General features: G+C 45.5%; 1 protein-coding gene across 1 annotated transcript; it reads left to right on the forward strand.

The window, feature by feature from the left end:
* The first annotated feature begins 336 nt into the window (after window positions 1–336).
* On the forward strand, window positions 337–27676 carry otogl (otogelin-like). The gene is made up of 60 exons (XM_078283131.1): window positions 337–409; window positions 961–1003; window positions 1347–1392; window positions 1654–1732; window positions 1888–1980; window positions 3520–3674; window positions 3986–4107; window positions 4432–4637; window positions 5237–5361; window positions 5754–5860; window positions 5978–6084; window positions 6820–6945; window positions 7049–7157; window positions 7618–7664; window positions 7818–7963; window positions 8187–8313; window positions 8496–8673; window positions 8750–8874; window positions 9050–9259; window positions 9752–9920; window positions 10061–10135; window positions 10380–10423; window positions 10677–10842; window positions 11109–11216; window positions 11414–11552; window positions 12534–12668; window positions 12816–12962; window positions 13077–13196; window positions 13449–13565; window positions 14421–14577; window positions 15219–15245; window positions 15394–15573; window positions 15976–16254; window positions 16351–16468; window positions 16564–16643; window positions 16867–17229; window positions 17671–17930; window positions 17970–18083; window positions 19065–19242; window positions 19506–19648; window positions 19747–19770; window positions 19906–19998; window positions 20111–20300; window positions 20645–20862; window positions 20948–21089; window positions 21205–21390; window positions 21529–21741; window positions 22045–22149; window positions 22264–22371; window positions 22503–22604; window positions 22712–22816; window positions 23013–23053; window positions 23164–23227; window positions 23447–23625; window positions 23803–23907; window positions 24019–24138; window positions 24781–24826; window positions 25689–25760; window positions 26664–26743; window positions 26923–27676. Exons 1-60 carry the CDS (start codon window positions 337–339, stop codon window positions 27121–27123), a joined length of 7737 nt encoding a protein of 2578 aa, XP_078139257.1. The 3' UTR covers window positions 27124–27676.
* The last annotated feature ends 190 nt before the right edge of the window (window positions 27677–27866 follow it).

The raw sequence follows: 27866 nt of genomic DNA on the forward strand, positions 1-27866 counted from the left end.
CAGGTCATGTGGCCAGTCAGAAATACTAGTGAGGGAAAACTTCCGTGGTGGGGCCACACTGTAGACCTGCGGGCTCACACACACACACACACACACAGCCACACAGAGGTGAATACCCGAGCCTGTCTGCTGTCACTGGCTGAGGATGTTGGAGTGACAGAGAGCAGCGTAGGCTTACCTGCCCACACAGGTGTACTCGTCATCCGCCCAGGTAGGTTTACAACAGGTACGGCCGTGCATCGTCCTGGTGCGACCAAACCAGCCTAGATCCTTCACTCCCGGGACCACTGAGATGCACCGTTAACGTTTCGGTGGGACTTCGTTTCGGACTCTGAGATGAACGTAAAGTGGACTGTGAAACGATTTCTTCTTATGTCGTTTTCAATCTCCCACTTGCTGATACTTGAGGGTGAGTCTGACTCTTGACAGTTCTCCCTTACCAAAAAAATAAATGTTGTATTCCTGTAATAAATTTTAGGATGCTACACAAATACCACAGCAAAAGTATAAAATATATGTAATATCCTATAGGAATACTATTGTGATACCATATGAGGTAAATACGCCATCAAATAACGCTAGATTCACTATAAACTCTGTTCAGTATCACAACACACTCTTAAGTCCCTATAGGAATATTATAGGAATGTCATAGTGATGTTTGTCAGGGCTAATATAATCACTTCTAATATGACCAATAAAGCATGTGTAACACTCCACTCCCTTATTGCTTTTTTAAATTGTTCTAATGTCCTAATATGCCTATATATATGCCAACTAAATCATTATGCCAGACTATAGACTGTACAAAAATACACAGACATGATTTACTCAGCTGTTTGTGATTGGGCACCTCAGGATCTACCTATAGCTACAGATCTTGATGACTTCAAATCAGGCAAATAACTGATGATGATAATGATAATGATTTTCATGTTCAATGTATATCTTTATGTTTAGGAGCTCGCAGCCAGCTTTCAGAGACAGAGGGAAGACTACAGAGGTAATTAAGAGGAAGAAGGCGAATCAATGACACTGATATCAAAAATATGACCAAAATATATGTAATATCTGTTAGAAATTCCTTCCTTTGATGTTTTACATGTCATTCTAACATGATTTATAGACTGACATTGTTGAGTGCTTTTGCGCTTACTGTTTCGGTCACTGTGTGTGTGGGGGTGTGTGCGTGTGTGTGTGTGTGTGTGTGTACGTGCATTTGTATGTGTGCGAGTGAGGGTTCAAAAAAGAGGGGTTTGGAGTTTGAATTCAAGTGGTGTAAAGTGCACTTAAGTCTCCCCTCTGACTGTTTCTTCCCACTAATGTGCATGTTTGTGTGTGTGCAGAAGGGCTAATGCACTTCGGAGGAAACGGGATCTCCTCGGGGAGGAGGTTGGTACACTACACCTAAGAGAACCAGAGGAGGTCAGGGCACCCACATGCGCACAACACCCTAACCGGCACAAAGCTGTCTTTGTAGAGAATGACACACACTCAATAACCAATGCACTTTCTCTCACACACACTGATGCAACTTTCAACTTACAGGAGGCAGGCACGCCAACAATACAGTACAGTGTCACTGATGCTGCTAAATCTCAAGTATTTATTGCAGGAACTACTCTAAGTGTTTATTGTTCATTGTTTTCCAAGACATACAGGCCGCTTCTGTCGGAGGGCGCTCTCTCACGCAGCGTCCTACACAACTACACAGCCAGAGACGCCTCTTCAGGTAAACACACACACACACACACACACACACACACAGAGGCGCATTGCTTATGAATTGATTACGAACGCACAGGCACAAGCACTATTACTAACAACACTGTCATTATCCAGGTAGACAGGGGTGAGTGAATCTGAGTGTGTGTGTGTCTTTCCCAGAATATTGCGGATGCCTCAATGGCGGCTGGTGTCAGGAAGGAGGTGTGTGTGACTGTGCTCAGTTCCAGGCACTGGGCGACCGCTGCCAGATCAGTGAGTAACACACACACACACACACACACACACACACACACACACACACACATATCTCTTTGGTGTCAGCTCAGATTTGTCTGATATCTCAGACACATATGGAGAGTCTCATCCAGAAGTGCAGGAAACCTCATGGTTGACTGACAAGCACCATTCCTCGTATGTAATAGATCAGCTGGTTAGCAAGCTTACAACTATTTAATAATGTAGTAAACAATAAGACCCTCAGTTATACTGGAATGTTGTGTGTGTGAGATTGTTTTGTGTGTGTGTGTGTGTGTGCGCACATGTATGCACACATGCACACTGTAAGTATTAAGTGAAACGGACTCTCCAATCATTCAACAAACATTAATTACCTGCACACACTCCAGCATTAATAATCAGATTTCTCCAGATCTCTCTCTTTTTCTCCCTCTCTCATTTATACACATCCATCCACCACAGACACACACACACACACACACACACACACACTCAAACTCCCTAGAGCATAAGATATATAATTCATGTGACTAAGTTAATAGAATAAGGGCTGAGTGATGGAGTTTCTGGTTTCTATAGTCTGAACAGGCTCCTTATACAGTAAATGATAGGATCTCAGCTCTCAATTATTGTATATACATTTTTCATTTCAACTAACTTATTCAGTGTTGACACATGCAGGTAAGAGACAATATAGTTTTAGAGAGACCTGTATCTGAACCGAGGCACATTGTTGTAACTGGTATAAGAAAGGAATCTTGAAATAGACTAGTTACTAGGAGATGAAAATGAGGAACACAAGTCTCACTTGAAACCAAAAAGTCAAAGAAGTGGATAAAAGTGGGACCAGAGGGACCACAATGTTTCTTGAGTCAATTAATCAGCAAAGTTTCCATCCCAGACACATTTTCAAGGAGACTCCTCCTCCTCACAGTAGAAATCAACTTAGGATAGAAGTCTGTTTCTTACAAATTTTTGAAGATCAGGGTGAAAAGTCACAGCTGATGCCGCAGGACATACATCTTAAAAATGTGAATTGGGATGGGGAAATTCGGTTAATTAGTTAAGACATCTCGTAATGGGCATCTACCCTAAGGTATCACCGTACATGCAAAATATGCCATTTTGAATTATCACCAACATGACAAACCGTTCACTGATTATTACTAAGATTCTTTTTGACACTTATTCTGTCATCACAGAAGACACAGCTCCCTGTCCATCCCCACCTCTCTCTCTATGATTTTGCGGTGGGCATTAGATAGCGTCTTGGCATCGCCGGCTGCGGGGATTTCCTGTAACAGAGCGGCTTTTAGAAAATTGGCTCTTGAGGTATTCATCCTCTACAGCGCAGTTCTAGGAAGCAATGGGAGAAAGATGAGATGGGATGGATAATGAGGTGTGATTGTGTGTTCCAATATAGCTTTGCCCAAAGTTGTTGAGTTAAATATTCATTGCTGTAGAAGTTCCTCGATTGTGTGTACAAATGAAATCGACGCTCTACGTTATAATAACAGACCTTCTCTCTAAGTGAATTGCCCGTCTGCTCCTCAGTACCTAACCAGGGCCAGGATAGAGACGGGATCTGCAGGTCGTGGGGTCAGCACCACTACGAAACATTTGATGGGATCTACTTCTACTTCCCTGGAACCTGCTCTTACATTTTGGCCCAAGACTGCAACGCGGCTACACCACAGTACACAGTGTGGGTAAGAGTGCAGAGATCTCAAACTACTTAACTGAGAGAGATAATATCCTGTGTAATAAATTGTTAGATAATTATAGCCTCGGTGAATAGAGTTGATACAGCAAGTCAGAATGCATGCCAGTGGCTGTTAGTGGCAGCCTCATTACCAGAAAGGTGATTTTGTATCTTTTGGAATTCTAGTTCAAGTTACACAGCGTGGCTAATCCTTATTAATGAATTTCTGTGCCTCTTTCTGTGTGACCCTGTCTTTGTTTCTCTTCTATTCTCTCTCTCTATCTCCTCACTCTCTCTCTCTCTCTCTTCTCCTCTCAGATCCACAACAGCAGAGTGTGTGATGGGAGTGTGTATTTGTGCCCACGAGCCCTCAGCCTGTTTTTCCCGAATGAGGACGAGATCCACATCTCGGGATATCAGGTCCACCAGGGAGGCCGCAGGTGTGTGTGTGTGTGTGTGTTTGGGGAAGACAGAGAGAGAAAACGACATTGATAGACTTTCGAGATTCAGAAACATGTAGCAGCACAACTGAGGAAAACGAATGTAAAAACACCTTAAAAAATCACCAGCTCCCACACCCACCCACACACATGCACACACACACACACACACACACACAAGAAGCACAATAGAGCATGATTTCCAAAAACAGAGCTCTCTCTCTCTCTCTCTCTCTCTCTCTCTCCCTGTCTATGTATGTGTGTGTCTGTGTGTGTGTGGGTGTATGAATGTGTCTCTGTGTGTGTGCCTGTGTGTAATGCCAGGCTAAGTTTGCCTCAGACTGTAGGCGGTGTGTTTATCGAGCGGCTGGCCGATTACCTGCTGGTGAAGACTGTGTTCGGCTTCTCCTTGGCCTGGGACGGCGGCTCGGGCGTCTACCTGAAGATGAGCGAGGAGCACCAGGGCGCCCCCTGCGGCCTGTGTGGGAACTTCAACCACCTGGCTAGCGATGACCTCACCACTGCTCGTGGTAAGACCGGCCCGACCGGCCCCTCGCCCTCTTATCCCCTCTCTCAGCACCCACTCACCACAATTATTATTATTATACGCTCAACAGTGCATCGGGCCAATTATAGCAGCGAAGGGGCTGGGAGAGACCAGGGAGGGATAGAGAGAGAGACAGGGCAGGACTGATAGTTTGTGTTTGTATGGCTGGGAGGAGCAAGAATTCGTCCTCGGATGACTAGTAATCTGAACTGAGGTCCCCCACTGGTTTGAGTAGAGAGCTGTTCAGTGAAGTAGGGATGAGCTCAAAGAGAGAGAGAAACTAAACAAGTGGAACCGTTCTGTCCCTAGAGCTGCAACTAGTTTACATGCTGCTTCTACAAACACACAGTTTCAGTCAGGCTTCCTCTTAATTGCCTGACTTTTGATCAGACTTGTTGTTCATGTTCAAGCTCATGGATATCAATATATAGAGAGATCGAGAAATTATTGTGCCTGTTTGGATCGCGTATGGTCTGTGTATTTTCATTGTATTTTCATCGTTTTTGTATCTGTGTCTGTATGTGTGTGTGTGCGTGCATGTGTGTTGGGTGTGTGTGTGTGTGTGTTGATTGTGTGTTTTAGGCATTCGGACAGAGGAGCCTGCAGTGTTTGGTAACAGCTGGGCGGTGGACCTGCCTCATGAGAGAGCCTGTCCCTCAGTAGACCTCGACTTCAACGGGCCCTGCCAGTCCGAGTCTGACATGGATGTGAGAACCACAAAACACAGCAACATAGTTTTTACTGAGCACTGCTACTGACACACACAGAGTGTTTGGTATAAATAAAAAGAACAGGCTTCTCTACTTGCAGATTCCTGTGTTGTAATGTATTATTTTTAGATCATTGGTGAAACAAATCTAAACATCTATTTTGTATTTTGCCAGCCTCTCATAATGTTAGCCATGTTGACTGTTGTTTTCATGCTATCTAATAGACTATACATGAATTAATAAAGATTGGATAACTTTATCATGCTAACAGACATAAAGAGAGACTGATAACATCACTGGCTAGTTTTTACCTCTACTTGTGTTCTCTTCTCTCTGTTAGTGTATTATGTGCTGTGTATTCTTACCAATTTTAATGTTAATGTGTCCAGGATGCCATAGAGAAGTGCAGTGCGCTCCTCTTCTTCCCATTTCTATCCTGTCATGAAAATATTGACCCAAACCCCTTTGTGGCCAGCTGTGTCTCCGACCTGTGTGGGTAAGTCAAAGCATCTGTAATGAGGGTTAGATGTATTTAACTTTGTCTCCTCAGGTAGAGATTGTCTTTGAATGGAATAGAGGCAAGCTCCCAAACAACGATTTCATACTTTTTCAGATCTGATGATGAGGAAACATTTTGTCGAGCTTTGGTTGAGTACACCCGAGCCTGCTCACATGTGGGATACCCAGTGAGAGAGTGGAGGGACAGCTTCCCTTCCTGTAGTAAGTTACCAATACAGATCTTGACATTAGCCTGTCAATTTTGGTCCACAGCTATATACACTATAGTTACCGATGTACTGTACTTATTTTTTTAAGTTATGTTTAAGTTAATTGGGATTATAGATAAACTCAAACTCAGGAAAGTGTCTTATACTGTTTCACTTTTAAAAAAGTATGAATTTGAACCATTAAGTTATTTTCTCACGGCCAAGGTAATCTTTATTATTGCACAAAGAGACAATTGTTGAGCAGTCAGGCATAAACAGAGACACTCAAAAAGACATAAATACATTTACACAGCATACAATTGTCTCATATTAATTACAGGAGACACTTTTGTGGCATGTCTTTGAATAGGTGTTCATTTAAATGAATGCTGAGAGAAGATCACTGCTTAATTCATAGTGAATTTTACATATCATGACTTGAGCAGATTGTATATCAGTGCTATTAGAAGTTTTGTGTAACTGTAAATGTTTTTCACAAACAGGCTTTTCTCCTACACAGCTATTGACCAACAACAAAAATCTGAAGTTAAATGCCTCTATGGAAGTTTCATTTAAGTAATTGCATTTAGTCTTGGAGTAGCTGTACATTCTCAGTGAAACCAGTTTTGACCAATTCATTCGAGATGTCTGTTAGTCCAGTTAAACAGGCGAATTTAGTGCTGGACTTGGTTTATTCCATGCCAATCTGCCTTTAGTGTTAAACTCAGGTGTTTGTGTCTGTATGTAGATGATGGCTGTGAGGAGAGTTTTGTCCATAGAGACTGTATCAGTTGCTGTCCACCCACCTGTACATTTGAGAAAGAGTGTCTGGGAACCAACCTGCATTGTCTGGATGGCTGCTACTGTCCTGATGGTATTTAAACAAAAAAGCACACACTCTTCATAATTTCTTGTTAACTGTGTTTAGTTAGTTGAGCTCCAAATACACTCTCCCTTTCCAATCCTCCTTCCCAAAGGCCTTATCCTCCAGAATGGAACATGTATTGCTGTTTCTCAGTGTCCATGTGTGTACCACGGGACATCATATGTGCAGGGGCACGTGCTCGAGCAGGGCTGCAGTGTTTGGTGAGTGTGTACTTGTATTTCATAGTGAGCATACACAGAAAAAAGTAAAGATGCTGATTGCGCTCAGATGAAGGCCAATTGTAACGCAGGTGCAAGAATCAAAGTTTTGTAAACTAGAAAAATGGGAAAATAATTCTGCACACTGCAAATAAAAGGCAAGGACAAAAAAGTTTTTTTAGGTCAAAAAAATTAGTGCCCAACTAAAGGTGCAAGTGAAAAAAGAACTCTGAGGTGCTCTGAGCACTGATGAAAGCATGCAGCTGAAACATTTGCTCATTAGTTCTTTTGTACATATAGTTATGCAATAAATTATTTTTTCTGAACTAAAAAACTAGGACAAACTTTTTTGTCCAAGCCTTTTATTTGCAGTGTGTAGAATTATTTTCCCATTTTTCTAGTGAGCATATAGCACAGTCAGTACCTGCTTATGCTGTTAATCTACTGTATTTTCTCTTTACAGTGTGTGCATGGGAGGAGTGTGGAACTGCACTGAGAACAACTGCACAGGTGAGTTTATCCTTTCCTGTTCAGATCGATTAGTTCCAGGAGAAGAACACACAATGAATCCAGATTCATTAGGACTGACACCTTACCTCCTCTCTCTCTCCCTCTCTCCCTCTCCCTCTCTCTCTCTCTCTCTCTCTCTCTCTCTCTCTCTAGTGGAGTGTTCGGTGGTAGGGGATGTGTTTGTGACGACGTTTGACGGCAGGATGTTCCTCCAGCCGGGGGCGTGTCAGTACGTCCTGGCCAAGAGCCGCAGCAGCAGCAGATTCACCGTCACACTGCAATACACCACCTGTGCAGAGGTAGCATGCACTCTTGTGTACACATACACACACACACAACACATTGCAGCGTCCTACCTGTCCTGCACACTCACCCACGCACGCACATACACACACACACTACAGTGCACCACCTATGCAGAAATAGTATGTGTCCGCGTGTGCACACACACACACACTCACGCACCCTGCGGTATTCTGCCTAGAGGTAACCTTCCCTCCCGTCTGGCCTGTGTGTCTCCAGCAGCAGGTGTGTATCCAGTCAGTGACGGTGGTGTTGGACGAGGATGTGAGTCGTCAGGTCACTTTGACCAGAGAGGGGGAGGTGCTTATCGGGGTCAACCCGGCGCCCATCCTGCCCTATATCGACGGTAGGGATCACAAAAGCCTCATATATCACCACAAGTTTATATTTTACACAGACTGCAACTCTCAAAAACATTGCATTAAAAGAATGACCCTTTGTACCTAGCAAAATAACTGTTAGGACTGGCCTCTCATAGTTATTTCAGCTGTGATCATGGGTTTTGATGTTTTTTTCCTGGGTAAATAGATGCTGTGGAGGTGCGGAGGCTGACCTCTGTATTCACGCAGCTGAAGGCGGGGCTTGGTCTGCGGCTGCATTATGACGGCCGAGGGGGGCGGGTCTATCTGCAGCTGGACAGCCAATGGCGTGGATTGACGCTTGGCCTGTGCGGAACCTTCAACGGAAATCTGCGAGATGACTTCCTGTAAGCAAGTTCTCCTTACGTAAAGGTCAACGCTGAAAGTTGCGTTCTGTGTGATGATGTTGTTTTGTCTGTGTAGGTCTCCAGCAGGTATGATAGAGGGCACGCCTCAGCTCCATGCTAATGCTTGGAAGGTGTCGTCCGCTTGTTTAGCTCCAGTCAACCTGCCCATCATAGACCCATGTGAGATGAACCAGCACAATGGTAAGTTTTGCTTTTTATTGTGGCTGTACTTGTTATTTCTCCACCTTGTTTAGATATCGGGAAGGTGGAGAGGATTACTGGGATATAGCTGCAGACCATCTCAACTTATTCAGACCTGAACTGCAAAGAGAGTATAGATCCAAATGTGTTAAACCCTGTTATGTGTGTGTGCCAGTATTCTATGCGTCTCTGTGTGAGGTGCTTATGGGGAGTGTGTTTGCTCCGTGCCATGGCTACGTCAGTCCGACCCTCTACCAGCAGCAGTGCCGCTACCAGGCCTGTCGTTGCGGGACCAGCTGTCTGTGCACGGTGCTGGCTCACTACTCTTACCTCTGCGCCAGACACGGGGTCGACATTAACTTCAGATCACACGTCTCTGAGTGTGGTGAGTCTCATACTTCTGAGTTGCAATTATTCACACAGCGTTGTGTCCTAAATACTTACTAAAAGGGACTCCCCAAAATGGCCACAGATTGGAACTGTGACATCAAGTGGAAGCATAAGGATATGAGCATAATTTGTTGCTGTTGGGTGAAAACCACGTAACTCCAATTTTAGTGATTTTCATGTTTTAACTTCAGTTGAAGGATTACATGCTCCTCTATGGGTTGAGAAAATTCTATAACACCAGGGTTAATGAAACCTTTTCAAAACCAATTAGACAAACTCAAAAATGCATGGTCCTCAAGTTAAAAACAATGCAGTTTTTCTTAGTTCCTGAAAAGCTGACATTTTGGAGATACAAGGTTTTCACTTGACAGCAGTGATATGTGTGTGTGTGTGGTGGGGGGTGAATGGCACTGGGGTATTATAAAGTGTGTATTACTTTTTGTGTGTTTGTGTTTGTGTCTGCGTGCGTATGTGTGTGTGCGTTCAGGGGTGGTGTGTCTCGGAGGCATGCTGTACCACTCCTGTGTGTCTTCCTGCGGCCGGTCCTGTCGCGCTCTGTCCAGCACGGAGACGTGTAACCCTGACGACTGTGCTGAGGGGTGTGGCTGCTCAGAGGGCAGTTACTATGACGAAGCGCGCCAGCGCTGCGTGCAGCTGTAAGAATTCACCACCTCGTATATCATCGTAATGACGGTCATAAATTGCCATCTAGTAGAAACACACAGACAAACACAGCCACACACAGAGCATCATCATTAGTAAATCTCATTAATTAAAATAATGAGTTTATCCTCAGGTCTCAGTGTCACTGTTACACCATGGGTGGTGTGTCGCAGCCTGGGGAGGTGACCTTCAGTGCCTCCGGCCCCTGGTGAGTCGCAGTTGGCCTTGACCTGGTCCGACACGCTGAAATCTCACTCTGCTCGCTCTCACTATTCCACACAGTGTCACATCCTCACACACAGTGTCAGTCTGATACTCTGCTAGATCACAGTAAAAGCTTGAGTGATTCTCAAATGAGACGTGGAGCACTTAAACTAACCTTGTGTTTGATAACATTAGTCTCTTTCCCACACACTCACCCCTTTTCTCTCCCTTCCTGTCTCCTCCATCAGCCTGTGCAGAAATGGGAAGATGGAGTGTGTGCCAGAGGAAAGAGGTAAACCCCCCTCCCCTCACCCCCCCCCCCTTCCTTCAGTTCCTGCTCTCCTTCCTCGCAGTCGTTCCAACAACAAAGTGCCGTTTCAGACTGTGTTCCCCCTTGCTGAAATCAAGAGCCTTATGTCTGAAGTTGGAACTTGTTTCCCATGACTGGCTGTTGTGGCTGATGTTGGGACTGGGGGGACTGATTTTCCCTGATTGTGTGTGTGTACGTGTGTGTGTGTGTGTGTGTGTGTGTGTGTGTGTTGCAGAGCCCGAAATGGCAGAGACGGGGGAGTGTCCTGAGGGGAAGGTGTTCCACAGCTGCACCGAGCAGAGAGGAGGCGTGGCCTGTGAGCCGACCTGCCGTAACCTGATGTTGAACCTCACCTGCCCTCCCAACACACCCTGCATCCCCGGCTGTGTCTGCCCTCCTGGGTAATACAAGGACTTGCTGTCTTCTAAAATGATTATTGTGTGTGTGTTTTTAAACCTTTATTTATCCTGGGAGGGCTGACTGAGCATTTCTTATTCACTTTCCCCACCGCTGTTTCCCCAGCGGGTCCGGGATTCAAACTTCTGGTCACAAACATGCTTCTCTAATTCTTGGGTTATGCTTTACAGTACTGGGAAACTTACTGTGCAAGTTGGGTTCTGAGTGCGTTTTGTGTGCCTACTGCCTGAGGTGTGTTTTGTCTATGAAGGTTGGTGCTGCACCATGGGGAGTGTTACTATCCGGAGAACTGTCCCTGTGCCTGGCTGGGCCTCGAGTACCTGCCTGGAGAAACTGTGGACACCCCATGTTACAAATGGTATAACCCTTGTACTGTACTCCCCATTGGTATTTTCCCTTACTACTAAAAACCCCTGACTCTCAGGAGGGATACGGTTATGTGTTACCATGTTTAGCTACCATGTTGCTTTTAGAATTTTAACTGTTATGTATGGCGTGATTCTGGACTCTTTCTCTCTACTTTCCTCATGGGCGTCCACCTCTCCGTCCCATCAGTGTGTGTCACCGTGGCTATTTCAACTGCAGCTACTTACCGTGTCCAGCTGTGTGTACCGTGTACAGCGACAGACACTACCACACCTTCGACGGCCTGGAGTATGACTACTACTCTGACTGCCAGGTCTACCTGCTCAAAGTGAGTGAAGGGTGTGTGTGTGTGTGTGTGTGTGTGCCTCTGGCTCTGTATCTGTATCTATGTCCTGGTGTACATGTGTATATACACACGTTTGAGTTTTGTGTGTGAAAATACATTTTTCAGATGGATGTAATGAAATCCAGTGACAAAAATATGGATTTCGTTGGGGCACTGAAATGCTAGGCAGGTGGGTGTCAGAGTGCATGTGCTAGAATGTGTCAGAGGAGTGTGTGTGCGAGAGGTGGTATGTGTTTAAGGGCAAAGGAGGAGCATCCTGGACATTTCCTGGCCAAGACTGATTGGGATCTGGGAAAGCAGATCCAAGAAGCTCGCTTTCTAATCTTGGAAGAGAGAGTGGTTTTTAATTAGAGCAGATTGAAGTGTGTGTGTGTGTGTGAGTGTGTGTGTGTGTATGTGTGTGTGTGAGTGCCAAGGTAATGCTAGCAGACGTTGTGCAAAGCTGTAGCGGCACAAAGGCGCCAGTGTTCGCGGCAAACCCCAGGGCTCCTGCGCTCCCAGGGATATAGAATTAGAATTAGCAGAACAGACATTCCAATTCAGAGCGAACAGACCGCCAGCCACGGCGCAGACCTCAAAAGAATGAGGAAGCAGGTCATGGCTGTATCTTAATAGCCTAGAGTTGCTTCCTCTTCTCGTCACCTCTCATTCATCCACATTGACACTGTTTAACTGAACAGGGAGAATCGGGTTCCAAGTTCGAATCCGCCATGTGGCGATCGCCTGTTACATGTTATCTTTTTCTGTGTAGCTATATAGATACTATAGATACGACTGTATCTGTGGGACCCAGGAACACTAGCTGGCTGCTGTGGCGTCAGTTAATGGGGACATAAAGAAATAAACAATGTGTTGTGATTAGAGGAGAAAGATGAGAGAAGGTGAGGAGACCGCTGTATTATTGAGATGTGTCACCAAGAGTAATCACTGTGAATATAACTGTGTTTTTCCCTCTCTCTCCAGAGTGCAGAAGAATACGAGGTGTCCATAGTCGCCCAAAACAAGGACTGCTATGAGAGCGGCATTGTGTGCATGAAAATACTGGTTATTCATGTGGGACTTACCAAGATCTACTTCACAGACAATTCTGGGAACCCTGTACGCACCAGACACACACAGACACACACACACACACACTCTCTCTCTCTATCGATCTAGCTATCTACCTGTCTGTTTTACACTCAAAAATATGTCAGTTTAGATGATTCTTGCTATTAACCATGTGATTTGTTTGTTCTGCCTCAGAGCCCGTCCACTGTTGTGGGTCGAGGGTCAGAGTTTGAGCTGTGGAAGGCAGGCTACTACACTGTGGTCCACTTCTCCAACCAGGACCTGACCATCCTCTGGGACCGCAAGACCACTGTACACATCAGAGCTGGACCTCAGTGGAAGGTGCGGACTCGCAGCACCTTTAGGCTATAACGGAGCCTGAGAGAGTCCTCAGAGTTTCACCGTTATCATGAAAGGAATCCGAAAACATGACTCAGTTTGTGCCTTTTCCTCCAGGGCCTGCTCAGTGGGTTGTGCGGAAACTTTGACAGCGTGACGGTGAACGATATGACCACCTCCAGCCACATGGAAGTCAACAACGCACAGACCTTTGGAGACAGCTGGGCCCTGGGACAGGTACGAGTCGGCTGTAATGAAGTCAGTCATCAGTTAATTCCGTCATTGCGTCAGCCCCGAATTCTGCCTTTACCCTCGTTCTTCTTTCCGTCTTTGTCTGTCTCGCACTCACTCTTTCACTTACCTTCCAGCTCTCAGTCTCTCCCCTAATTTCTGTGTACTTGTCTCCCTTGAGTCCAGCGTGATATTTAAGAGTAATCAGACACTCAATCACCTTCTCTGTGTGTGTGTGTGTGTGTGTGTGTGTGTCAGTGTGAAAGTGAGTATGTAGTTAAGCGACCGTGTGAAGGGGACTTAGGGAGGCAGCCGTACGCCAAGAGGGAGTGTGCTCTTCTCTACAGCGATGTCTTTGCACCTTGTCACAACGTGGTGAGTGCACACACACTGACACACACACACACACACACACACACACACACACAAACGTCTGTATAGAGTGAATGCTGCGCAGCTGTGGCAAAGGTTATCTTGCTCACAACAGTGGAGTAAGGGTTGGTGAGGGGTTATGGGAACCACTCTTATCTGATCCCAGGGAGTAAGCACTATTCCTCAGAGATAAACACCAAATACCACACCAAATGCAACACTACACACATGCACGAACGCATGCACACACATACACACACACACACACAAACGCACACCTAAATGTTCTATTACAAATCCCAGAATTAAGCAGATAGGATATTGCTAACATTCATAATATATAATTCTCTGTGTGGCCAGCAGATGGAGCCATATATATACATTTTAGGATTTTAAACGGTTGCCTGCAGCTCCAGACAGGATTCAGCATGCTGCTACTTCTTCCTCCTCAGTTTCTGTGCTTCTTAAATCTTCTAAAATTATATGGTAGAGATCAAAGTTTCCTTTGTGATTAATTGTGCTGTTGATGTGTGCTGCATTACAGTAGCCAGTACCAAAGACACAGAGGCCCAATTAGCCTTGCCGTTGGACTGACCAGCTCATTGTTGATGCGATTTGTCTGTCATAGCTCTCAGCTAATCCCTTTTGCACCAGAGGTTGACCCACATTCCTTTGTACTAATATCTCATCACTCATTCCCAGTCTGAATTATTGATGACTACTCACCCCCTAACCAAGACCTCCCCCAGTCTCCCCCAGTGAGATTTGACCTGGTTCACTTTGTGCGTGTGTGTGTGTGTGTGTGTGTGTGTGTGTGTGTGTGTGTGTGTGTGTGTGTGTGTGTGTTTCTCCTTCCAGGTGGATGTGGCCTGGTTCTACAGGAACTGCTTGACAGACACCTGTAATTGTAACCGTGGGGGTGACTGTGAGTGTCTCTGTACCTCCATTGCTGCCTACGCACACAAATGCTGCCAACAGGGGGTCACAATACACTGGAGATCGCCCTCTGTCTGCCGTGAGTACACACACAGATACACACCAGGGTCAGTTGAATTGAGAATGCATGGTAAATTCCAATTCCAATTCCTGGAATTGGAATTGAAATTGAATTGGAATGACAGGAAGCAGAATTAAATTCCATTAAATTCCACGAAATTCCAAATTCTAAGAGAGTTTGTCTTGACTTGCTAAACATTATAAATCAAACATTATGAATCAAATAAAAGACAGTTAAACGTATTGTAACATAATGTATGTATTACGATTACATGTACATGCATCAAATACCACCTGAAAGGTACCTTTAACATTTTATGATATTCAGTATTGATAATGTATAACACTACATGCAATCTCAGATGTGATAAATATGTGGTATATATATATATGGAATTTCACAAAATTTCATTTAATTAAATTCAACTTCCTGAAATTCCAATTCCAAGTTGTCAGTTGAATTGGAATTGATGAGTTCATTCATGCATTAACCCCACTCCTAATACACACATACACACACACACACACACACACACATTAATTAACACACTAATCTCAATCAGTAATCCATAGTCCATAATATCTTGTTGTTGTTATCTTCTAATTATCCCTGTGCTGTTGAAATACTTTGTAACTTCTGAATTATCTTTCTCTTTCCAGCCTACGACTGTGAATACTATAATCAAGGTAAGTATGAGTGAGTGTTAGTCAGCGTAGAGCAGCTATTTTATTGATTGCCTTTTGTGGATTCTCAAAACTTGTAAACTCTAGTCCCCCACTGACATGGCACCAAGTCATCCCATTTACACTCAACCCCTCTCTCACTTCCCCACAGAGCTGGGCGATGGTCCGTTCTCCTTGGTCAGTGCTGTCTATAATGACACCATGTTTGGGGTGAATCGCACCAGCAGCTCACTGTTTCCCCTGGTGAGAGAGAGACCGGGGCAGCTGCCTGCCCCAGGACTGCTGTTCAACTTCATGGTCACAGCAGGCCTGCAGAAGGACCGCACATCACGTGAGCATTCACATTCACACAATCACACTGACTAACCCCCATTTCACCTGGGGCTGCAACTAACGATTATTTTCATTATCGATTAATGTATCGATTATTTTTTTGATTAATCGATAAATCATTTAGTCTATGAAATGTCAAAAATAATGACAAATGCCCATCACAAGTTACCAGAGCTGAAAGTGATGTTGTAAAATTGCTTACTTAGCCAAAAAAAACATTAATTTTATAATGATATAAAACGGAGAAAAGCAAGCACTTGTGAAGCTGTAACCAGCAAATGTTTGATATTTTTACTTTATAAATGACTAAAATTATTAATTATAATTATCAAAATTATAATTGATAAATTGTACGCCGATCAACTAATTGATTTGGCACTAATTTCCCCCATTTGCCCAGGTGTCCCTGTGGTGTCACTGGAGTCTGCAGAGAGGCCAAACTACTTCCTGGTTGTGTCGGGGCGTAGCCGGCTCCAAATGGAGCGCTGGAGTCGGGGGGAGGAGTTTAGTCGGTCGGCAACCTTCATCCAGCACCAGGGGCTGTTTCTGCCAGGCCACACCTCCTTCGAGCTTGTCGGCCAGCCTGGAGTCTTTCTAACGCTGACACGCACAGCAGCGAGAGCCCAGAGATACGACAACTCAGAGGGCTTCAAAACCAGCAGTAGCTTCTCCTTGGAGGGTCAGAAACACATGCATGTACACACACACATATACACACACGCCTGCACATACACACACACACTGACTCATCAAGTGTTTTTCTCTCCTCTGGCAGAGAGCAATTTTGTGATTCCGTACCGCATGATGTGTGAGTGGCGCTACAAGGCCTGTGCTAGTCCGTGTGTTCACACCTGCAGTGACCCAGATGCCACACGCTGCCACTTCCTACCGCCGTAAGCGGCTCAGTTCATTGAAAGCACTCTCAGTCTACACCCAAAATAATTCATGCTTAACTCAAGCGTTGAAATGGTTTCTGTATGTGTTACAGTGTGGAGGGCTGCTTTCCACGTTGTCCCAAGAACATGGTCCTTGATGAAGTCACCAGAAGATGTGTCTACACAGAGGACTGTGAGTGTTGGTGTCTCAAAGTTCCCACACAGTAGAATCAATTAATCATCAATCAATCTTTATTTACTTAGCACCAGAGAAGGCACAAAGACAAAGACGGATGCTTTAAACTGATACAATAAATAGATCTAGCCTTGTAAGTGGGGTGTTCTTGTCATTATCCAGAGTTAGACATTGTAGAAATTAAAAATAAAATGTATAACTGGGATATTGTCTCCTCTAGGTGTGTCCCTTCCCCCAACGCCGACTCCCTTTGAGTATGTGACGCGGTCCAACAGAACCACTACAGCACCAACAACAGTTACAACCACGACTCCCACTCCAACTACCACTTCCACCACCAGAAGGCCTACTACTACTACTACCAGGCGGCCTACTACTACCACCACTAGAAGGCCTACCACCACCACCACTAGAAGGCCTACCACCACCACCACTAGAAGGCCTACCACCACCACCACTAGAAGGCCTACCACTACCACCACCAGACGACCTACCACCACCCCTACTAGAAGGCCCACCACTACTACTACTAGAAGGCCTACCACTACCACTACCAGAAGGCCTACAACTACTGTCACCACCATCACCACTTCTACTGCTACTACCACTGCTAGAGTGACGACTACTTCCCCCGCTATTGTCAGGCCCACCACGACCACAGCCCTTGCTAGGCCTCCCACTACCCCCAGTGCAGCACCAGTCACTGAGCGGGTCACCCCTTCGCTCACCCCCTCGCCACCCACATCTCCCACTCCTCCTGGTCCTCCTCTTCCTCCCACCCCGCCTTCCACAGCACCCGTTTCCACCACTCTCACTCCCTCCACCCCGCCAGAGACAGCCGCTCCCGGCATCCCCGAAGCGACACCCACCCGAACCACGATAGCCCCAGGGGTCAGTACCGCGGCGACCACGGTAACCAGGGCGACGCCCTCCACTGTGACCGAGGCCACTACGGCACCCTCCACCGCCTCCCCTCCTTTCTCTACGACTCTTGTTTCCACCGCGGCTCCCTCCACTCCCACCGCCACCACCGCTACCACTCCCACCGCGACTCCGACTGCCACCCTGGTCCCGACGCTGCCTCCCCGCACCTCCCCCACCGCACGGCCGCCCGCCACCACAGCCGCCATCACCACTGCAGCCATCACCGCCACCCCCACCGCCACCCCCTCCCCCACTCGCACTCCTGTCCCTGACACCGCAACCACAACCACTCCTCAACCAGTACCAATTGATACAACCATCACCACCGAGACCACCACCGCGATAGACACCTCGACAGCTGCCGTGACGAGCACGACACCGTTCCCCGGGACCACCGAGCTGACCACTACTGAGCCCGTAACCACGGAAATAACCACAAGCCCCGAAACCTCTCTTACAACAGAGGAAGTGTCAACCACACCTCCCTTCCTCTTGCCCACTACCCCTTGTACAGTAAGTGTTTCTGTTTTAGCTAAACTTTTAACACACAGCCACAAAACAGATACACGTACAGACACATGCTGTTCACGAACACAAATACACACACACACACACACACACACCTGGGAGATAAATCTGTGTCAAGAGAGTGTGTCCTGGCCTAGACTCTGACCAAGACTACCCCCTGAATCTCAGAGGTGATAACACTGGAATGTGTTCAAAAATTGTAAGAGTGATTCCCTAGTATATCAGACACGGTTTTCCTATTATTTGTGCCTTTATGTGTCTAGATGTTTGTGAATGTTTAGTGCAAGGTAGGATTGGAAAGGAAAGGAAAGGAAAGGAAAGGAACAGAACGGAAAGGAAAGGAAAGGAAAGGAAAGGAAAGGAAAGAATAAGGATAGGTTAGGATAGGTTAGGATAGGATGAAACTTTAATGATCACTGTGGGGAAAGTGGGTCGTTGCTGCAGCAAAGGTCATAGGATACAGTAGACAAAAATTGAATATATACATACAAATAGAATCTAAAAAAATTGGGTTATATAAACAAATGCAGCTGAGAATTTCAACACGTTAAAGTTGACAGTGTGAGTGGGAAGTATAGGGAAGACTAAGGATTACTTACATGTATGGATTTATTTACAGCTGTTTCTTACAGATGTTCCTTTGACTGTTGATTGCTTACTTAGATATGGATTAGTAAATATGTGCTATATATAGAGAAATATGAGTATAAACATAACATTGTAATAATGTAAAAATACCAATATGAAATAATAGAGCCATTATCAAAAGTATCAGTATATAGGCAGTATGTAACAATGGAGATATGAGACATGAAGAAAGCAAATTTACAGCAGTCTAAATGATGAGCAAATTTTTGTCATATCTACATTAAAAAGTCTACAGAAAGCCATACATAAGTGTTGTGGAGTGGAGTGCAAACATGCATTGTAAAAAAGAAAATAAAATGTGTGCATTTCTCTCCATAGCCCCCATACTCCTATCGTATAGACGAGTGTGCTGAGCTGATCTGTTTCAACGGAGAGCTGCTGCTCCACAACTCCTCTCTCCACTGCCGCTACAACACCACCCAGCCCCACTGCAGTCTGCTGGGCCTGCCCATCCTCACCAACACAGACCCCTGCTGCCCAAAGTGGCAGTGCCCCTGTAAGTACACATGAAGGATTGGATTCCATAATGCTATATATCCATTTTGTTGGAGAAATCATCCTTTACCCGGATGACCTGGGATCCGGTCTCGCATCAGCAACATGTGATTAAACAGGTCTTCTTTGTGTCCCTTGAGGCAGACTGGGGCATGTTTCTGTATAATGAATAAATACTGCAAGCAGTTTGTATGATTGCAACCGTTCAGGCTCTTGTTTTAGTGCAACTGTGTTCAATTTTGTTGTTGTAATTGCTTATGCCAGGTCGCTGCTCCGTGATGTCGGACCTGCGTGTGATCACGTTTGATGGTAACAACGTGGCTTTGTATGACAATGGCTCCTACATCCTGGTCCACCTGCCCAGGGAGACTATTATCGGCACTGTGGAGAAATGTCCAACCAGCCAGGTAACATAAAAGTCTGAAATATGAACTGAACTCTATACTAATAGACTTCCAAATAGTGCTGGTTGCTTTCAGTGAATTGTATTTTGTTTTCTTTGTAGAGTGTAAATTTGATCAGACGGACTGTGAGTACCACTCTCTTCTTCTACCTTATTTATCAGACAGTTGTGTTTGCATCAGGGGCAAAAGCTTTTATCAATGCGTTTAATATCATTCTCTTGCACTCCCTATCGCTCCCCTTCTCTCATTTTATCTCCCAGAGTCCTACAGGTGGAACCTCTGGTCTGTGTTTTAAGAAGCTGAACATTACTACCTCCTCCTACAGAATCATTATCAACCGACTGGACCGCAAGGTAACCTTCTTTGCCTTTTTGTACTCTACCTCAACTCAATTAAATCAATTAAATTAACTCAAATAAATATATTTCCCCCATGCATATAATGTGTGTGTCTTTCTGTCTCCAGGTGTCAGTGAACTACAGAGCCGCCAGGCTCCCGTTCTCCCGTCAGTCTCTTTATGTGGACGACACAGGCAGCATGTACCTGATCCACACACCTGGAGGCGTCAGCATACAGTGGTACCACAGCACTGGCATCATGGTGCTGCAGTACACTGCTCCCAATAATGCATCTGCACCTACCCGAGGCCTGTGTGGTGAGTGCACACACACATACACACTCATACCAGGCTCTGACTACATCAACACCAGCTTAATTTATGTAAGTGCCAGCTATCAGCACCTAAAGGCCTAATGGCTAACCAGGCGCATCACTATGACTTGAGTGATTATAGGCTATGACACTTTGAAATGTTGAGACCCATTTCACTTAATTAGAGAGTTTCACACACACATTATATCGCTGTCTTTTAATTAATCAATGTCTGTGCAGCAAGTACAGCTGCCACACATGCACATACACACACACCTACACCTACCTGGAGCCACAAAGGTGACCAACCCACGCGGTGACGTTACCTCTGTCTGCCCGCGGTGCCAGGTTGTTGTGATGGGAACCCGGCAGATGACCTGAAGCTGCCCAACGGCACGGTGGTCAGAGAGGTGGGAGACATGGTGCTGTTCCTGCAGGCCTGGAGGGTCCCCACCACCGACGAGACCGAACACACACGCAGGGTCGGAGACAACTGCACCACCGGCGACTGCTCCAACTGCCTCACCATGCTTCACCAGAGAGCCTTCACGCCCTGCCACAGCAAGGTAGCTGCACACACACAAACACACCGCGTTCTATAAGGTGTTGGGTTAATTTGCCATGACTTGATGGTCGGTTGTGTGCTTGCAGGTGTCTCCAGAACAGTTCTGTGACGTAATGTGGGCGGGGGACCTGCATTATAAGGATCACCAGTGTGACTTCCTGGCGGCGTACGTGGCAGTCTGCTACACACACCAAGTCTGCATCAGCTGGAGACGACACAACTTCTGCCGTAAGGAGACACAGGCCGAGACATCACACACACACCCATATCACACACGCGCACAGATGGATTCACTCGTGTTTCTCGTTTGCTCATGCATCGCTAACTGCCTGTCATCCCGTAGCATTGCGGTGTCCCCCTGGTAAGGAGTATCAGCCATGTGTGAGCACCTGCACCAGCCGCACCTGTCAGAACAGAGAGTACTACGAGGAGACCACCTGCTCTTACATCAGAGAGGAGTGTGTGTGCCGCAGTGGAACCATCCTGCACCGCGCCGACTCCCCTTACTGTGTGACCGAGGAACGCTGTGGTGAGTGACGGAGTGATTACGCGTCTGCCAGAGACTCTTAGATTGTGCTTCACATCATTCCTTATATTGTTGGAGTGTTGGAACCACCTATTGGCCGTGCCGGATCTGAGTGTGTCTGCTCGGCTCTGGGTTATCCAGTGTGCACAGATAACGAGGGTAACCCCCGGGCCCCTGGTGAGGTGTGGAATGGCTCTGCTCGAGGCTGCTGTCTGTACAAGTGTATGGAGAATGGCTCTGTGGTGGCTGTTGAACCAGACTGCAGTGCCGTCCCTGCCCCGCTGTGTGAGAGGGAGGGAGAGTACGTACTAGATGTGCTGGAGGAAGGAGCCTGCTGCCCTAAGAAGATCTGTGGTGAGTTTACCAGTTTAAATGACTTCTTTGGCACTTGAGCGGGCGATTGGTCCCAAGATGACTAATGGCCAAGAGTTCCCTTTAAAAGATCATGGTTGAATCTTATCCCTTCATTCCTCTTCATCCCCACAAGTCTCACCCTTTATAATAATATGACATCCTCTCCCCTTGACCCGCCTGTGAAAAACACAACACTAAATAGTATGTTCTTTTGTTGAATTTCCATGGGCCATTGTATGCACATGGGACACTTTAAATGATCTTTCCCTCCCCTCTCCTCTTTTCCACCTCACGCCCTGTCAGAGTGCAACATGACCATCTGCGACAGCGAGGCTCCGCCCTGTGATAACGGTAACCGACTCGTTATCGGTTACAGCGCTCTGTCCTGCTGCCCAGAGTACAGATGTGGTGAGACCAAACTCCCTTTTTTCTACTCTTTACTGCAAAGTTTTCTGTTGCATGTTATATTTGGCCCGTTCCCTTCCATTCACTAAGCATTGTGTTGCGATTGGTCTTCCTCAGAGTGCGACCCCATGGCGTGTTCTCCTGTCTCTGCCCCAGACTGCAGAGAAGATCAGTTCCTAGTCGAGGTCAGGGAGGACAAATCCTGCTGCTACTCTTACCTGTGTGGTAAGGTTTAATTGTCAATAACCGGTCCGTCTAAAACTGAAAGGCTTTGGTATGAGGTCGGCACATCTGTCATGGCCCCTCCATCCATTACACCAGCAAAACTGTGAGTTTGTGTTTTCTGTCTTTTGCAGTGTGCGAATCATGTATTGAGCCTGTTCCAACTTGCTCGCATGGAGAAATTCTGGCTGTGGATCTAAACTCCACCAACAGCTGCTGTCCACAGTACCATTGTGGTAGGTAGTGTGAGTGACTATGTGCGTGTGTGTGTGTGTGTGTGTGTGTGTGTGTGTGTGTGTGTGTGTGTCTTCAAAGTCATGTTTATACTTTCTCCCTTGTGCAGTGTGTGATGTCAACCTGTGTCCTGAATCATTTGTGAGCTGTGCACCTGGTCTCTCTCTGGTTCAAACTACTCTTCCTGGGAGCTGCTGCCCGCAGCACCACTGTGGTATAAGCACACACACACACATACACACACACACACACCTGCGCATATACACGCACACACATTCCTATTTGTTGTCGGTGTCAATTCACTGCTGTTTGGAGTAAAATTAAAATGTTTTATCTTCGAAATTATTATGCTTGTCATGTGCAAACATTCACGCTACTCCTCTGTTTTACTTTCTCTCTGTCTCTCTCAGAGTGCCAATGTGAGGACAGCGCTGTCCCTGTCTGTCAGGTGGTAAGTCAGCAAATAAAACCTGCATCAATAACTCACTCTCTAACCAAGTCTTTGTTAGAGGAAAACACAAGCTAGCTAAGTCAGTAACCCAGCCTTCTGTTTTCTCTTAGGGGGAGGTGCTGGTGGAGGTTCCAGACAGCCGCACCAACTGTGGCTGCCCTCAGTATACATGCCGTACGTGCAGTACATGCAAAAATACACACACACACACACACTACACCTGAAGAAAGTGTGCTGAGCGACAGCATTTTTTCTCCACCGCTTCTTACTCTTACATGCTCCCTGGCCATCAACCTAACCTTCCAATTTACCATAAAAACGTATATTTGTTACTAGCACATCAAGGATGATTACTGATCATATGTTTGTGTATGTTCATGTGTGTGTGTATAGAGAAGGCGGAGGTGTGTGTTTTCCAGGGGATGACGGTGCTGGGCCCAGGCCAGTCTCTGGTTCAGTACTTTGAGGGGGAGCTGTGTTACACCGTCCACTGCCTGCATAACAGAGATCCAGACACTGGCTTTTATGCCATGGACATCTCCTCTGTCAACTGCTCCCAGAAATGTGGACCGGTATGTATGCAACACAATTTGGTATAGCAGAAACATCGATTGTGGAAAGCATGTTTGTGAATTTATCTGTTCAAATGTCACCTTCACGTCTACTTTCTTCCTTTTTTTTTTCATCTTCCATACAATTCTATCCCCTACTTATACTTCTTTCTCCTTTTTCCCGCTTCATCTTTTTAGCACCAGGTGTACGTAGCATCCTCTGACCCTCAGGTGTGCTGCGGCTCCTGTAAAAACCTCTCCTGTTCTTTCACCAACGACAACGGAACCACAGAACTTTTCACTGTAAGAAGAAGCACATCTACATCCACACATAATCAAAGCTCCTTTCTCAGATCAGTACCGATTCTGATTGTGTGCGTATGTGTGTGTGTGTGTGTGTATGCATGTGTGTAGGCAGGGAGTTCCTGGGTGGATAACTGTACCCGTTACGACTGTATGGAAACATCAGTGGGAGCGGTGGTCCTTGCTTCTGGAGTGGTTTGCCCACCTTTCAATGATACAGAGTGTATTCAGGTCAGGACCTCTACCTGTACTGTACATGGGTTAAACTCTTATAGCCATTGGTTATTTACATTCACAAACTTTCTAAAAAAAAAACACTGCTATGCCCTTTGTTTGTTTTTCCATGTATTAGGAATGCACTGATTAGGTTTTCTGGGGCCAATATTTACATATTGTTCTTATGGCTGCATGACATAGCTGGCCATGTGTAAATAAATCAGATGTTTTATCCAAACATCTGATTTAGTGTGTGCTTGTTGACTCAGGTGCTTACTCACCTGTTGCCACTGGTGCGTAATAAAAGTTTTTCATAGTGGCAGTATAGGATTTGCCTTCTGTCCAATATGTTAAACTGTTCTAATCTATGATCATAGGCAGTGAAATTCAAAACACAACATCAGAAATAAACTGTCAATGCCACATGCCTACACTAAAAACATCCTGCTGAGTGCCACAAATTGGCTTCGTTCAACCACTTTCCTGATACAGCAAATTTTTTTTATCAAGCAGTTGAAACCGATCATAATGGTCATAATGGCACATGATTGAAAACCGATCGATGCACCCCTATTATGTATGGAAATGTGTATGTTCAAAGCCTTTTGCATTTGTTTCCCATTATCTTTGTTGTCTCATCCTGTGCTCTTGTTACAGAACGGCGGCGTGGTTCAGAGCTATGTGGACGGCTGCTGCAGGACATGTGAGTCACCAAAAGCCTTAGATGCTTCTCATAACGCTTTCAGCTGTCAATCAGAGGGGTGAGCGCCTTGTTGCCTGGCAGTGGATGGGCTTATTGGCTGAGTGGTTGGGGGTGTGGCCTGTTGTAGAGGGTGGAGTAAAAGCCTGTTGTTGGCCTAATCACTACATTTCCCAGAATCCCTTGCTTTCACGGTTTGTCCCCAGATCTTCCGTTGACATACTGGAGAGCCACCATAGCTCAGACACAAGTAATGAAGTAATGAAATAATGAATGAAATTTAAAAAAAATTAAATAGAAGGATAAAACATGATTGTAGTCAATATTTAATAGTAAATACTAAGTCAATACATAACCTCCAAAACTTCTGCTTTCAAGGTGATGGTCTGTAGACTGTTTTCCATGTCTACTTTACAAAATGATATGTAGGAATAAGACATTTGCAAGTTGGGTGAATTATACCTTTTAAATGCATTAATAAACATGTAATGGTGACATTTTCTCTTTGTGGATTTGGCATTGCAGCCTCGCCCGCTTGCCTGCTTTAGCAGTGACCTTGCAGTTTGGCCAATCGGGGTGCTCCATGGTGAGCATTTGACCAATGAGGATGTGAGATGGTGCAGGGGTTAGAGTTTGCCCTGCTGAGCTGCTCTTTGTAGTACATCAAATGACTGCCTCCTTTGGCTGGCTGCCCGGAGTGACCCAAAGAAAAGTGAAATCCATGTGCATGCCAGCTGCACTGATTCCATCCTCTGTGTGTTTGTGTGTGACTTTTAAACTGTGTTTTCTAAACCAAACGTAACCTTGTGTGTGTTCTCCTGACGTTCTTTTAACCGGACGGCTGCGGTCCTGACGATGCTCCCAGGTTCTGGAGTGGGTGTTTTACCGTTTACCATTAATCCCGTAACACCCACTGGTAGTACTAACTGTGACACAGGTACCACCACCTTGCACTTTTCCCATTCACAATGATTCTTTCGCATCCTGACATTCATTGACTCATTCTCTTTCACTGTTCAGCTTCGTATGTGTGTGTGTGTGTGTGTGTGTGTGTGTGTGTGTGTTTGTGTTTGTGTGTGTGTGTGTGTGTGTGTGTCTGTCTGTCTGTCTCTGCATTTTCTGCTTTTCTGTTGGTTAAGCCCTAAATCATATCATAACATTATGAACAACATTTAACTTTGCATAATTCTCTAGCGCATAATCTTTTTATATCTGGCAAGATGTGATGTTAAATCAAAAAGAAAGGGTTGATCAAATAAAAGTATTTAAACCAATTGTGAGGCAGAAAAAGCTCCAATGTAACACAATGGTCTATTAAGAAGAAGAAGCTGGACATCATCTTACTGCTCTCAGACATTCCAGTCCCCATCCCTTTCACTAGCTCTGATTGGTTAAGAAGTAAGGTCAAGCTTAGGTCAGTAGCCAATAGGAGAGCTGGATCTCTGGTGTGAGAACTGCACCCCCCATCACCCAGCTGTCAATCAAAGCAAGCCCCTACTGCTGGGCAACAAAGAGCCCTACTCAATAGGCCTTTCAGGGTGTGTGAGTGACAGGCCTCTGTGGCAAATGATCAAAGTAAGAGTGTGTGTGTGTGTGTGTGTGCGTGTGTGTATGTGTGGGTTAGGGTTAGGGGAGGGGGGTTGGGGGGGTTTGGGTGTGTTTGTTTTAGCATGCCTCTTAATGTTTTCTGGTGTGAAAGGTAAAAGGTATGGTGTGTTAATGAGTTATTAATAATGTGTTCATGTGTATCTCAGTGCTATTCAGAGGGTACTGTATGTGCAGAGTTATATCTGAGTGTTACTCTGTGTGTACGTCTTATTCTGTGTGAACATGTATATAGGTAAAGAGGATGGTAAGACATGCAAGCGTGTGGCCATCCGCACAACCATTCGAAAGGATGACTGCAGGAGCAATGCACCGGTGAGAGAGAGAGAGAAAGAAAATGGGGAGATGGGCTTTAGGATGGGAAAGGACAAGAAATCATTTAAAGAAAAAAAAAAGATAAACTCAGTCTGTAAAAAATGTCTCCAATTATGAATTTTCGTCCGGCATTATGAATTCTCCTGTCCCCTCTTCATCCTCTCTCCCTCCTCTTGCAGGTAACAGTGTATTCATGTGACGGGAAATGTCCGTCTGCCACCATATTCAACTTCAACATCAACAGTCACGCCAGGTTCTGTAAGTGCTGTCGCGAGAGTGGACTACAAACCCGTTCGGTCACACTCTACTGCTCACGCAACTCCACACTAGTGGACTACAACTTCCAAGAGCCTCTGGACTGCTCATGCCAATGGAACTAGAAGGAGGGTCCAAACAGATATGACAGCGTGAGAGAGAGAAAGAGAGAGATTTGGGATGTATGAATGAGAGAGAGATGGGGGGGGGAGGGGGGGGTGTCAGGATTGTACAGTACTTATGGATAAGCATGAAAAACAGCCATGTTCCATTTTGTGTGTGCCACTATAGTACATTTTACAGCACTGACCATGAGTCGTAGTTGTAACTGAGAGACATAAAACATAACGGAGGGACACAAGCGGGAGATTGTTTTCAACTAGTTACGTTTGCACTTTAGTCTTTATTGTCTTTCAGACCTGCTGTGCCAACCCAGTCAGCTTGCTAGTGCTTTTGACTGATGCTAGGATGCCATTAGCCTACTGTCCTACTGTATATGAACAATTTATATCATTTTGTTACAGCAGTTGAGGCCATTGTTGCATTTTTATACCCGCCGTTGCCTTCAAACAGTGTGTATGCATTTTGGTTTGTCCTAGCAGAACAAATATAGCTTTTGTACAAATAAAAGTTTTATGTAATGCTTTGTTCACTTAGGGGAGATTAATCAGTTACTAATTTGTGATCATTGCTCATTTTGCAGTATCTGTATTTTGAAATAGAATAGGCGAATAAAAGATTGAACCGTGTCTTTCTTTGTCTGAAGATTGTAAGACTCCATGTTCTAGTGACTGACTGCAGCAGTTTAATATGCTGCAGAGCTTCAGTTCACACTATGGAAGGACAACACTGTATCTGGACCTGCAAT

Source organism: Centroberyx gerrardi, chromosome 4 (genome assembly GCF_048128805.1).
Source record: "Centroberyx gerrardi isolate f3 chromosome 4, fCenGer3.hap1.cur.20231027, whole genome shotgun sequence".
NCBI lineage: Eukaryota > Metazoa > Chordata > Actinopteri > Beryciformes > Berycidae > Centroberyx > Centroberyx gerrardi.